Below are 14,830 nucleotides of genomic sequence, written 5' to 3'. Positions count from 1 at the left end.
GTGAGCTTTCAAGTAGCAAGAACTTCAAGTCCCAGACAACCGGAGACCCAGAGGCTGGGCAGCCCAGAGCGGAGAGCTCTCAGCCCAGTCTGCCTGATTTTGAAGACCTGTGCCTCCAGGATAAAGATGGACACCCCTGCTGCCAGGGCTCCAGGGGGAACTAGCCCCAGGCACGCAGCCCTCTCCTGAGCAAGGGAAGCACCCATCCAGCCTTTACCTACAGAAGGACCGTATTTAGTGAATCTGTTTCCAAATACCTTTGTATACCCTCTATGTCCGCTAATCTTACTCCCTAAAAAGGTGAATCAACTCTTAACAAAATTAGTGAGCACCTAACCTACTAAACCTAGTGTATATCAAGCATTTATTATTCTATCACAAAAAAGAAACCATTAAAATTCCAGTATAATACGTGGGAAAATTCTATCCTAATATTTCCAATAAACACATACACACACACGAGGAAATTTAATATAGTAAGATACTAAGTCTGATTTTCAAGGAACTACTCAGGAAATACCAGTTGCAATGATTTCATATGTACATTTGCTTTATTAAAATTGTGGCACTTAATAGCAGAAATAATCACATGGCTTCACATCCAGAAGCAATACAATAGTGGAGGCGCAAACATTCCTTATGACCAAGGAAAGTAAAAAAGTTTCAGTATGTTCCATAAGCCCTTCATTGCATAAAATATTACGTTTAGCATCATTTACAGCCAGCACACTTACATGAACTAATTATCATCGCCTTTCTCTTACACTCTGCAGAAGAAATATGTCCGCAGGACACTCACACATGACAAAAACTGAATGCCAGTTCTGAGTCACTCTTTATAGCCTGCTAGGTACCGTCACGGCGATTTTACAGTTGCTCCACGTCTTCAAAGTAAAATCCAAAACCTGCACTAAGCGCCACGTTGAGGGGCAACGGGTTCACTGCAGCCCCTGTAGACGACAGAAGATTGCGTCGTGTTCAACCACACCACCTAAATGCTGACGTTTGTGGGGAATATGTACAAACAAAGCAGATGTCCTAGCAGGTGACAAACGCTGCTCTGGCAAGCAGCTCCTGGGAGCGGCGTTAACATCTCCGGACTAGAACTGCCAGCAAGGGGTTCCCCCCGTGTGATCTCCATGAACTCGGAGGCCTGTAAACATAGGGTGGAAACACATGGAAGGTAAGGACGTAAAGTGCATCCAGCAAGTACGATCTGCAGATTCGCAATCAAGTAATATTCAGGATTAAAATACTGTACCGTTTGTTACACATACTGAGGGCTTAATATGTAAAATTGCAACAAATTCATAATCAGATCCAGCTGATAAGAAAATAATACATCCAAGAGGGTCCACTTAAAGAAGTGATAAACTCCAAAGACTTAATTCCCCTTCTTCATTTAAGCCAATGATATGTCCAGTGTTTCATGAGCGCCTTCAAAAATATCATGTTAAAAACATAAAATTAACTTCCTCCTAACCAGAGACACACACTCTTCTCTAACAAACGGCTAAGCTTTGGTTATATAAAGTGCTGTTCAAAACGTGCCATCCCAGCCAGCCCAGCACAGCCAGAGATTCTGCAGTCACCACCGTCGTCAAAACAACTCTGACTCAGCCTTCCGTCGACAGTCACGTTCAGACAACTGCACAGCGCCCCCACGCCGTCCACAGCGCGCTTCGCCACCCCTGCAGAGCTGGCGGCGGGGCCCGAGGAAGGACGCTGTCCGTGTTTGTGCTACAACCCACTCAACAGCCAGCCCTGCTGTTTCTTCTCTAAGCACCTTCATGCCTTCTGTTGTATAAAATTCTCCAGTTTGATGATGATGCAGGCGGTGCACTCCATCACCCGCATGGCGACCTCAGAAGTGAACCTGTCATTTGGGATCTGTGGGAAGGGAAGCAGGTCGGGGTACCTTGTTTTCAAGCTGTCTACCCCATAAGCCTCCAAGGTGTGGACATCATTCGTCAGCCCCTCCAGCTGCTGACTGTACTCCTCAATTTTCTGGGCAAGTGCCGTTGGCTTCACGTCCTTGTCAGACTTGCCCCTCACAGCGTAGTCGGCAGCGATCAGGGCCAGCTTGGTGGAAAGGTAGCATTTAAAGCACACCCATTCGTTGGCATTTTTGTGAAGGTCGTTCCTGGCGGCTGAGAAATTTGCCCTGGCTTGGCGTAACCACCTCCGCGCTTCCACGGGATTCCCAACGGACTTGAAGGTGGGAGGGACAAAGAACCTCTGGGAGTAGGTCTGCCCGGCGGGAGGGGGGCCCTGCTCCTTGTTCTGCTGTTGCCTCTCAGATTTATGGCTTGTTGCTTCTTGATTCCACGAGGTATAAAATCTCTGGAACGAGCACTTTTCTGACTGAAAGCGGGATGCTGGGGTTGAAAATGTTCGCCTCGAGGCTCTGTCAGCATTTTGGTCGAGAAAAGCCTGTTTCTCTAATCTGTTGATTTCATTCTGTAAGTGTTTGAACACTTCGTTAGCAATGTCGTGATTCTCCGGGTTTTTGTCAGGGTGCCACTTCAAATACAACCGCCTAATAATCTTCTTCCTTTCAGACTCCGGGAGCTTCCACGCTTGCTCCACCACTGAAGTCACTTCTTTCAAAACTTCTGGTAAAGAATTCACCTTGAGCTTTCTGGGGGAGTGCTGCTTGGAAGAGGAGGTCTTGTGGCCCTCCTTCCCAGAGAAGAGGGGGGGGATGCTTCGCAGACCAGGGGCCGGGAACTCCGGGGGGCTGGTCGGCGTAGAAGGGGCGCTGTCCCTGCTCTGAGAGCTTTCCTCGGGCCTCGAGAACTTGTACAGATCGAGAGAGCTGACTATTTTATACTCGCTATAACCGATGTCAATCTGATATATCTTTCCCAGAAAACTAGAGTTGTCAGCATCTTCTCTTTCAACTTCCTGCACAATAATGGCGTACGTGTACGTTGGCTGGTACGACCCATAGATGTCGCCACCTTCAGCATCCACGAGGTACCCGACGTACTCTCCCGGGTAGAAGACATTCATCGGATCCATCAGCAGAGTGTAATGAATCTCAGCAGGTATTGGGGTGCCGGGCATTGGAAGTTCAAGTTTTGAGGGTTCTGAAGAATCATATTTCACTCCTAAACTGTCAAGCTTCTCACTGATCCTGTAAATATCGTTGCACCCTAGCATAGCAATTAAATATGAAGTGTCAGAAATCAAGTTGTCAGTGGCCGACTTAAGCGTCATGGCCAAGGCCAAGAGGAAGTTAATGTCTTTGCTGTCTGAGTGCTGTATGTAGAGCAGGATGACTGCGTTCCCAAACCTCTTCAGAAAAGCAAACGTTTCACTCCTGCTGTGGGGAATAGGATTAAAACCCTTAACTCTTAACGTTGTTTGAAGCTTCTCGAAACAGGACACTTTCAGTCCTTCCCTTAGGGCTTTGCAAAGTCGTATGGCTTTTTCCTCATTGGCCAGGAAAGCATTATCGTTCTCGTGCTTCATGATTCTGATCAGGCCGGTGATGAACTGTTCAGAGGACAAGAGCAACTGCAGCCTTCCCTGCAGAGAGCACAGGGCTCCAAACTGGCAGACTTTGGGGGTCTCCTCATCCAGCTGCTCTTCAAGGATGCTGCTCAGCAGACGCGGCCTGAGCTTCTGGGGGAAGAGCATGATGAGCTTGGTGTGGAAGCCGTGGTCCTTCCCCAGGTAGCACTGGCTGAGATCCACCAGCATCTGCACGCCAATGTTCCCCTGGACCCTGCTCTTGTAGTGCGGCGCGTCATCAAACACCAGGATGCTGGACTTCACCAGCCTGCCGTCCTGGCTCGGCAGGTAGAGAGCCAGGTCCCGGACGCCCTCCAGATCACCCCGCACCTTGACGGAGTCATTCTGCAGACTCCTGAACAAGCCAGAGACTACTCTCTTCACAGTACGCATCTCGTTAGGATCTAACTGTTTTCCTTCGGAGTTTTTGAATATGCGGCTCAGCACTTCAACGTACTGCTTAGTTGAAATGATGTCTTCAGTGCCCAGGAGCTTGAACAACTGGTGGAAGGTGCCGAGTTCCAGAGGTAGCTTGTACAGGTAAGGTTTAAAATCGGACTCGTACTCCAGATTTATCACCACCTCCTCCGGCTTCAGAAGTTTCCAGCCATCTTCCACCATCACGAAAGCAACCCCCCGCAGCTGAAAACGGAACTCCCTTTTGTCTGCACTGAGAAATTCGTAAATGCTCCTTAAGACCTTTGCTCTAGTTTTTACCATTTCTTCATCCAAAGTTGTGATGTTGCATATGTTTCTGCAGTTATTAATGACCTTATCAAGGGGTGGGTCCAGGTTGACGTTAAGCAGACTTAGAACCTGTTCCAGTTGTTCTTGTGGGCCAAGCTCACTCCCCTCCTGTTCTCTGATACTCAAGGGTGTGGCTTTCTCTGGAAGAATAGGGCAGGATGTCCATAACAGCTGTAGCACATCACACTGCTTGAATTTGGGATTTACCTGTGCTCCATTGAACTTTATAAGAGGAAGTGTTCCATTTACCTCTTGATACTGAGGATGAAATCGAATGAATTCAGCAGGGGCCCGCTCAGGACATAAGAATGGTATTAAAGACAGTTCTTTCAGAAAATTTCCAGATAACAAGTCCATCCGTTCTTGGAATATATGATGCAGGAGGATATCGACTGTATTTTGCAATGTTTCTTTGGACCAGTTTTCAGTATTAGCTCTCACACTGACTTCCTTAGCAAACTGTAACAACTGCTGCTGAGAAAGTACATGTTTGAGTCCAATATTTCTTAAGAATTCTACCCAGGATGTCATGAATGCAACTTGATTTTTGGGTTTTATAAGTTGTTCCAATTTTTTAAAGAAGTCCTTAGGAATAAACAATTTTTCAGGAAGCATAACTTCAAAAACTCTCACAGTTCTATCATAGAAATGTTTGGCTTGCTTTAGTCGACTGTTAGCATCATAGATTATCAATAAACTTTCCAGTTTTTCAAAAAGTTGTTCCTTGATCTCTGACAATTCCTCAGCACTTGATAATCTATTCTTAAGATAGATCAAATGCTCTAATTTTGCATCATAAGAGAGATTTTCAATTTTTGGTAAGAGGTGTTTCAGATACACCTCCAGATCGTCTACAGGTACACAACCAAGCACTTCATACAGTTCTTTTAAGTGCATTTTTTCTTCTAGAAATGCAGAAGAGGATGACTGTGTCCACTTTTCCACTTCAGTTGACGGAATACTTTTTGTAAGCACATAGCATGTTCCAAATTTTGCAATGCTCATATAGCGACCACTAATGGATTTGTAACATGGAAGGGACTTTAAAATTTTTATGTCATCTTGGGACATCAAGTGATTCAAATTGCAGTTGAAATACATCAGAAGTGCTTCAAAGTCATTTTCTACTAATTTTTCTGTTCTAAATGTTGAAGTTTGGACCATATAATGCAGAGCCTTCAAAATGCTTGTGGGGCTCTCTATGTTTGCCGTGTGACATGACAACAGAGGAGCAAAGGCACTGTCTTTGGAGCAGATTTTGTTCAAAGCAAGCTGAATACAGCCAGCCTTCATGAGAGCATGAAAAACCTTGTCACTCTGGGCATTTGGGAAAACCGCAATGTGCATGAGGCTCAGAGGAAGCAGAACATCACCTTCAGGAACTACGAGCTGATTGGCTGAAACAGTAAACTTTGTCCCAGGGAGCAAGGCCCAGTCTTTTAGGGTGTCAACCACAAGGTCAAAGGTTGGCTGTGTCTCTTCTTGGTCTTCTTTCACATTTACAGATTCACTGATAAAATGCCATGCATTCTTAAGCCAAGACTCACTTGCAAAATTGTCTTTCCACTTTGTACAATTTTTGGTCTTATATTCACGAGGCAATACAGAGGATAACAGGTCCGCAAAGCTGGAAATGTCAAACACTTTTGCAACTTTACAGTTTAATAAAATATTACTGTATTTCAGATACAATGTATTCATGAACAAGTCTTTGCGGGATGGAATCAATTCATGGTATGTTGTTAGAAACTTGGGTCGTTTTGCATCAAACGTTTGCAAAACGCTGTCCAGTGTAATGAGAAGGGGCAGCCCCTCCACTTCAATCGCATTTTCTTCTGCATCCTTAAAACAATAATCCACTAGAAGTTTCAGACTGTGAAAAAGTTTCAGGTTAGTCTGCTGGAGGCGACAAGGCAGCTTGCCAATATGGCAGTTGGTATCAGGAGAGGAAAACGTCATTAAAAAAGATCTAACATCAGCAGGAGTGACATAACTAACAGGAATGTCAGCGTCTATAAGACAGTGATACAGATTAGCAGTTTCATCACAGTTATAAACCAGGTTGAAGCCAATTTCTAAAAGCAGGTGTTTCAGTCTGTAGACATTCTCTGCCACTGTTTTGCGCGTTGTGATATTATAATCTGCATTCTTAAGGTGCTGTAATTCATCCTGCAGTAAATTGTCAAAAAAGGGTCTCATTTTATTGGAAGTAGACATATTAATCCAAGTGATTATAACTGCAGAGTGCAAATCAGAGCCATCAATATTTGGAGCCCGAACGACAGGCAGGAGACGTTTCATGTCCTCGTGAATGCAACTGTAAAGCGCTTTCACTAGACAATACAGATCTGGCTGCAGATCAAGCCTGTTCACTGGGAAAAATGATAAAAACTTTTTTAAAGTGTCCTTTACAACATGAATAGGTGTGTTCTGTAAAACTGATAAGGTTGGGTCGGAACCAGGGAAATACCGTTTCTTCAGCTGGATTAGTAATTCTACATAGGCGGGAGCGATCAGGGCCGTCATCAAGCTGCTGTTCCAGTCGCTCCGAACACCGACCCCATTATCATCCCGCCACAGATTCCTCCGAGCCGAATCGAGAGCAAAGTGGCCGTTCACGTGAAAGGGCAACCCCGTCTCTAAAGAGAGGGGCAGAAAACAGAAGGCCCTGTGGGGTTTCTTGTAGTTGTGAGTAATGCAGGCAGCCACCCCACCCCGTGGGAAGAGAGTAATGTCTTGGTTCTTGTGAGCTGACACAACGCTCTTGGATACTTTTTCCATGGCTGAAAAACCTGACCTGTTACAAATGAGCCAAGTAGTAAGGTTTCCTTCCGAGTCTTCAGTATCCATAGTGTAGGTTATCTGTTGAACTGGTATGTCTTTGAGCTGCCTCTTTTTAGTAACACTGTCAATTACAGATGCATGAAACTGTTTCCTTTTCAGTCTGTCTCCATCAGTGATTTTACCCTTTACAGAATACAACACGTTTAGAGCTCCAGTAGCTTTATCTATTTCACAAATAGAAATTTTTTCCATGTGATTAAGAAACATTAAAAGCTCTGCCCCATCAGACCGCAATTTGTCCAAAAGATTCTGGACCATTCTGTCTGATGATGGGACTGAAGAAATTTCTGAAACTTTTGCCATTTCTGCATTACGAAGAGGAAATCTAAACATTGTGCAATTATCCAGTTTAAAGTGGGTTCCCAAATAAAGATCCAGAACATCTGAGAACTGTGTCCGAAAATCTGCATCCAAATCTCTGAACATGCGTCCAGGACTAACGGATGTGGCTCCTGGTGCGTATCTGGCATGAGGATCAAAAATACACAGGATGTCGTTGCCAGAGATAAAAGATGGGCAGTCTGTAATATGATAGACAGAATTGAAGCCTATCCCATACTGTCCAGTTTTACAAGGGTTTCCTTCTTTGGTGCCTTTTCCGAGATTCTGGATTCCTCTGACATCATCTTCTGTAAAAGGTTGGTTGTTATACACACACAGCGCTGGCCCCTGCAAAGGGGCCCACTTATCATCAAATATTCTATCAACTGGATGCTGCCTAGGGTCAAACACAAAACAGATTTCTGTGGCCTTTGCATCATCAGCATTTTGAAGAAGTTCTTTCAACATTTCCTTTTCTGAAGGATAGGCATTAAGGATACTCTTAATTCTGCTGGTCAGTTTTTCTTTCTGTCCAAATTCAGTGCCAAGGGTTGTGAAACAGATGTTGGACGCATACCTCTCCAAGGCTTTGTGTCGCTTTGGAACTGCTCCTAGTTTTACAGCTACTTCCCTAGGTATATCGGCGTGACAGTATTTCACAGTGGTATCCTTTACTTTTATCCAAGGACAATCATTGTAGCATAAAGATTTTGCAGGGAGAAGCTTAAGATTAGTATCTGGCAATAATATTTTGCCATAATTTTTCTCACAAAATTCTTGTTTCTTTTCTCTAATGAGACTCCATATTCCTTCACTAATTATTCGCCGGCAAAGCTGAAAATTCTCTTCTGTTATTTGCTTTGTTTCTCTTTCTTGGTCAATAGATTCCAAAACAAGGGCAAAATCTTCAACAGTAAAAGACTGCCTCACACCCACACTTTCAAAAAGTTCACGGAAATTATTTTTATATTTATTAGGCAACTGGTAAAGGTATGGGGCTGCTTCAAAATTTAAATGAAAAGAAACTTTTTCTGAGTCAACATACGCATTCTCAACTAGAATGAAGCTAAAGGTTTTTAGCTTTTCAATAATTGATGCCTTAGCAATGTCACTTTGCATCATTGCTTCATGAAGGTATTTGTAGCAAGCGTTGGTGATGGTCTCCTGGTACAATGTAATTCCATCATCAACTGATTTTGCAACTTTTTTCAACTGGTTTACAACCAGGTCCACTGTTGGCTTCCTTAGTAATCCCAAAAACTCTTTCACAGCCAAAGGCACTGAACCACAACCTCTGAAGGAATGTGAATTTTCATTTAGAATTGGTTGCAGAAGACAAATTATATCTTGATGCTCAGCTGTATAAAGGTCCGTTGCTGCAAACATGGTTTCAGGCTTAAAACTGTTACCTCTCCAGTCCAAAGAAAAACCTGCTGGTTTTGTCAGAAATGGAAGAAAGGGGATTGTTTGATATTTTGGAGCAAAGTCCTTTGCTCTGGGGTCCCTTATTTTTAGTTTTTCATCAATAAGACTTAGAAGGATGCTACTTCTTAGACAAGCAGCGCCATGATCACTTTTATTAATTTCGGCTACTGACTCTGCCCGTTCTAGCATGTCATCCCATAAAATGTCATCTTTCGCCATACCTAACTGAACTAATTTAATCAAAATAATAGGATTTAGATAATCCTGAGTAGAGCCATAAGGAAATCGTCCATCTTTAATATCAAATAACTTAGCAACTCGTCCTTCAGGGTGGATTAATCTTGATGGTAAAACCAAAGGATGCCCCTCCAAAGAGCAAGGAATACATGGCGTGACACGAAGAATTCCCGAGAACTCATCGATTTTTTCATTTAGAACAAAATTCATTAAAGGATCTCTGAGTTCTGCTTCAATTTCTTGAATATTTGGAAAAAACACTTCTGAAAAAAACTGTTTCTCTGAAAACGTATTTTCAAGCAGTATCTGTTTGCAGCCAGCTTCTTCAAATCCTAATTTTACTGAAGAAGGAAGTTCAACAGCACAAAGGTTTTTTGACCCAGTCTTCTTGAGGTATTTCAGAAATATTTTGAAGGCTGCTGGACCCACATCTCTCCTGTTAAGTATAGAATCATCTAGAAATCTCACATTCTTCATGGAAACCCATGTGGATCCGTCAGAGAAGACTCTTGTCAATTCCTTCCCTTTTCCGTGAGCTATATCTTCATAAAACCCTTGACAAATGACAGAAAAATCGTCGTGAACTGAGTCAGGATCAGGCCACACTGCATAGTAAGTATAACCCACTAGCTCCCCGCTGGCGGCCAGGTCCCGGAGGACGCCGAGTGCCTCCAAGTAAGCCTTCACGACGACATGTCTCATGAAGGTGGCATTCCAGCGGCCTTTTGTGTCTGTCTTCCAGACCTCTTTTCTATTTGAAGTAACAGCAAAGCACCCGTTGATGTGAACTGGCAATCCTGTTTTTATTCGTAGGGGTAAATAGCAAAACACCTCTCCAGCCTGTGGTCTCACAGCCCACTTCTGGTCCTGGATCTCAGCCAGAAAAACTGCTACGGCCCCACAAGGAACCAGCCCCAGCCGCCTCCCACTCTCACTCAGGGAGAACCTGAGAGCCTCTCCTGTATCCATACAGGTACATATAAGCCACGTGGTACATTCCACTGTTTTTTGTGGCAACTCATCCGATGGCTTTTTGGATTGGCCAGACTTAGCCATTTCGAAGAGAGTCACTGGGTCGTCATCCGGACCCCTAAAAAGCGGGGACTGTAAGTCAGCAATCCTTCTGAACACATGGTGAAATTCTTCCACTGTGATCTGAAGGATGCAAGACGACTTGGGTGCATCAGTGGGAAGCTTTTTGTTACTGCTGCCGCAAGTCTTCATGAGCTTAGCAGCTTCTTTTAAAACACTTAAGACCGGTGCAGTCAGTGCTTTAGAAGAGCACGACTTCTTTTTAATTATTATTGTATCTTGTGCTAAGCTGGGATTGGTTTCCTCAATTTTCAAGTACTTTAAATACATTGAGTTTACACTCTGAGTGAAAATGATAAGCCTGTGTCCGCAGAGACTGAATTCATCCACAAGAGAGTAGATATCTGCTGTGTTGTAGCAGGTACTGCTGACTTCGCTCACTTTTGCCTCCTGTTGAGTTCTAAAGGACAGTCGGAAAAGAGTCCCACTGTAGCTGTAAGGTGCTTCTACAGTCAACGGTAACTGACAGCCAAACACGTCTATAAATGGTTTGAACTGATTAGGAAATTTCCTAAGTCTTTTCTGTTGCTTACTCCAATTAATTTTGATCCCAGGATTAGACTTGTCTTTAATGTGCTTACTGATATGGTTTATGTTTGGATCAAACATTATCATGAATTCTCGACTCATGATGATGGGGATGTCAGTGATGTGGTACACGGAATTAAATCCCAGACCAAATTTTCCAACTTTGTCAACTTCTGCCCTTTTTAAGGATTCTCCTAACCTAGTTATGTTCACAAAGTCTGAGTCGGAGAACTCAGAATTATTGAATGACCAGAGCGCCGGCCCGTGACAAGCTGCCATTCCCGGGTCTAGGAGGTTCTCTCTAATGTCCATGTTTCTTCGCATGTCAATCATGAAGCTGCACTCCGTTGCGTTGGCATCATCTGCATTTTGAAGTAGCTCTTTAAAAATATCTGACACTGATGGGTATTCTTCCAGAATATTTTTAATTCTTACAGTAAGTGGTTCTCTTTGTCCTGACTGCTCGAATCCCATGTTCTCGGGATTGATCAGTCTCGTGCTGAGGCATGGGACTTTCAGCCACTCTGCAGTTTTCATGGGGATGTCCTCATGCACCAGAATGATTGGTTCCACTGAATCTTCCAGTAGGTCATTAAGGTCGTCAACTTTGATGTCACAGTAGCAGCACTCGTGAATTGGCTTCATGATAAGTTTAGAAGGGTCCTTGCTGTGATGTACAGGAACTGGTGTGTTGGGGCTTGCTGGGATCTGATTGCTGTACAGCCATCTGATGATGCTCAGCATAAGATGAAGATGCTGCTTGCTTTCTTGATCACTGAGATCTTGGCCACTTTTGAGATATATCTTCTGAATGACCATGGAAATATGATCTGATGTCAACTCTTCTATTGAACCACAGACCTTAAACAGCTGGTGGAATTTTGCCATGGTTTTAGGCACACTATGCAAATAAGGCTGAAGGTCAAGATCATGGAACGGTTTTATCACAGCTTGGGCAAGGGGACAAAACTTTTTGCCAGTCCAAACCCATGGAAATTTTAAGGCTCTGAAAGCATCTTTCCCTTCATTTAAATGATCATGCATGAATCCATAAATTTCAAGCAAAATATGCTGGAACTGGTAGTAGTCTTCATCACTAAAGGTTTTCGAGGTGTACCAGTCAACAACCATTTTAAAGTGCTTTAAGACAGCACTGATGCTAGGTTCTGTGAAGATCCCTAACGATTTTTCCAAGTTTACGTGGACGCTCTCGACAAGAGGAAGTGACGAGCCCACCAGAATCGCGTGGGCCGCGTCACACATATCCGGTGGTGCACAAAGGTCACAGAGATCTCCTCTCCAGACTAGAGAGCCTGGGTAATTTGGAGGCCTTTCCTTGCAAGCTGGAACCCACTTTATTTTCTTCAGTGTCATCTTTCCTTCAGTCGACTGCAACAAGGCGTGGTTCTTATTTAAAACCTGTAAGAGGGTTTTGGCTTTCTTCAGAAGAATGTCCTGATTTGGACAAGAACTGACCTGTAAGGCTTCAATTTTTTTGGCCACTTGCACAACATCTTTCTCTTTGAGACTGGCTTCATTTTTTAAACCAATCTGTCTTAAAGAGTGGAGAACATCTGGTGAGGTAAAAGCCGGTGGTGGAAAACATGTTTCCTCTTCGTTGTAAAAGAGATCCTTTAATACTTGTATATCCGGATCAAAGAGCTCACCAGCTGAGACCATCCGTTCCTGTGAGACCTGAATGAATTTTAATGGTATCAACCAATCAAGCACATTTGGATTCTCATTTTTCAAGGAGGACAGATTCTCAAGGACCCATAACATGAGATGTGCCATCTCTTCATGTGAATAAAATGCATTTTCAAGGTCTTTTAAAATAAGCTTTAAGCAACTGGTAGTCTTTAACTTCTCTACTTTCAACAGGTTTGCCAAGCGGATGGTCGCCTCGTCGCTGCTGTCGATGACAGAGACCGAGAGCCGCAGGTCCGCCGGCAGCTTTGCCATGTGGTGCAAGACCCTGCAGCCTTTCAGTTTTGTGTAAGAGGAAACTCCCTGACTGGATGAGTGATTAATTCGCTTGAATATTGTCAGTTCCTGAATGATTCTTTTCTCCTTTTCACTGCTGTCAGTTAAGCTGGCCAAGAACTCCCTCAGGGCGTCCTTGTGCGTTGGAAGGAGCGAAGCTATCTGGTTACACAGTTTTTGCAAAGGCATCTTCTCCATTATCTGCAGAACAGCACTCGGTGATGGCGAATGAATGTATTTTTTAATAAGTGGATGTTGTATGGAGGCATCTAATTTTTTGAGAACAATCCCTCCAAGTTTCTGTACAATGTCTGCTAGGAATTCGGGAAGCTGTGCTTCAGATTCATCCTCTAAGATGACTAGGGGTGGAATCCTGAGTCTAACGAGGTCCACGCACGTCTGACCTTCTTCTAGTGCAGTTCTAGGGATAAGTGGCATCTCATCAAATAAAGTCAGATCCTCTGAAAAATGTATATAGAGATTCTTCCAAACCATTTTAAGCCATGAAACAGGCGGGTGATTTTTGTCTTCATCAAATGGATACCACTGGACGATCAACTCTCTGCCAGGCCAGAACGTATTCACTACTTCTTTGATAAGACGTGCAAAACGATCTGGATTTAGAAGCTGCAGCTGAGTACATGGTCTTCCTGTAAATTACATAAAGAAATATTATGAATACATAAAATTCTGTTGTAACTTATTTAACTTTCTGTTCTTACAGATTAGATAGCACTAGAAAGTCTTTTGAAGAGTTTTAAGTATACTGTAAAAATGCAAAAATTCAGTGTAACGGAGTTGATAGAGAATCACACATTAATCCATATTTATAATTGCCTATGGGAGCAATAATTCTCTCTGGAAATTGCTTATTTTAAATATATGTAAAATGCATTTACATGTGTTTTTTAAATTATCCTATAATGTCCTACAAATAGAATCAACATGGAAAACAATTTTTAGTGGTTATTTGTCCACAAATAAAAGCATCAAAGAAAATGGGATAATTTTTTTTAAAGAACCATTTTATTTAAGGGTAATTTATAAGTAAACCCAATAAGAATTTCTGTTTTTCATGTTTCCAGGAGCCACATGGCTGCACAGAATAAAGAGTGGGCCCAAGGTGAGGGCACAGGGGCTGGCTGGCATCTCTGTCCCAGCTGATCAACGCCTTCAGAAGCTGAGGCCACAAGGAGACGTGGAGTTTCCTCTGCACCACTAGTTGGATGGGTGAACTAGGTGTCATGTAAGCTTTCTGGGACTCGATTTATCATCTGGAGAAAGGATGGGGATGAGGTCCTAGTGCTAAGACTGCTCTGTGCACGTGTCCAGGGTGGGAGCACATTCACAACCCTCCTTGGGACCGATCACTGACTAAAGTGCGCTCCTCTGGGCTCTGGGCCTCTGCAGAAATGCTTCAGGGACAAGCAACGGGAGCAAGTAGGGCACGACTGTGAAGGCAGGGGTTCCCCCCACCAAGCAGCTCCACTTCTGGGTGTTTTGTAAACTAGGAGACTAGTAAGATTCTGTCTGGAGGAAAAAGATTTTTGCCCAGTAGTCTAGAAAATAACTTTTTATTTCTAAGTGCATTTTGTGTTTCAGAGTATTTATAATACCAGTAGTAACAAAATTTTAAAATAACACTCTATACCTATAGGTATATATTTACCCATATAGTGGAATAAAAAGCATCTCAAATTCAATCTTATGGAAAACTAATACTCCATTTTCCCCCTATGTACATACAGTTTCTTAAAAGACTAATTTTGGGAAAAGCTATAAAAGAGGGCACACCTCAAGCCCCTTGGAATGTCTGTGTATCATTATTTGTTAACCCAGGAAGGACACCCGTGTTTCACAGACTCACACATCAGGAAGATGACCTTACCTTCTACCAAGAAAGTTATCTTTCATGTTACAATATGACACTTAAAATTACTGCCACAAAAGTTTAAGCAAGGGCACATTCTTACCTACATTCTGATTATTTACAGTTTCTACATTGTATGTAGACTTAGACTAAATCAAGTAGTAGTATTTAAGAAGTCAAAATCTTGCAGCAGTCTGACTAGTATAACCTCCTTGGTCTATGAATCCCATTAAAATATAATTGTTAAATTAATTTTTGAATGTT

At 43.1% G+C, this 14,830-nt stretch overlaps 1 protein-coding gene across 4 annotated transcripts in view; it reads right to left on the bottom strand.

The window, feature by feature from the left end:
• Window positions 1–532: 532 nt before the first annotated feature.
• The window catches only part of SACS (sacsin molecular chaperone), a 66,161-nt gene continuing 51,863 nt past the window's right edge, over window positions 533–14,830 (bottom strand). For 3 of the 4 annotated variants that reach the window (XM_031465732.2, XM_031465734.2, XM_031465733.2), the window contains one exon: window positions 533–13,346. In XM_031465732.2, coding sequence (XP_031321592.2) covers window positions 1,789–13,346 — 11,558 coding nt within the window. In that variant the 3' untranslated portion in view covers window positions 533–1,788. The remainder of the gene's footprint in view (window positions 13,347–14,830) is intronic. The other variant, XR_004141051.2, reaches the window with a different exon arrangement.

Source organism: Camelus dromedarius, chromosome 13 (assembly GCF_036321535.1).
Source record: "Camelus dromedarius isolate mCamDro1 chromosome 13, mCamDro1.pat, whole genome shotgun sequence".
In the NCBI taxonomy this organism is placed as follows: Eukaryota; Metazoa; Chordata; class Mammalia; order Artiodactyla; family Camelidae; genus Camelus; species Camelus dromedarius.
Note: the sequence above shows the minus strand (reverse complement) of the source record. Positions and strands in the feature narration are given on the sequence as shown.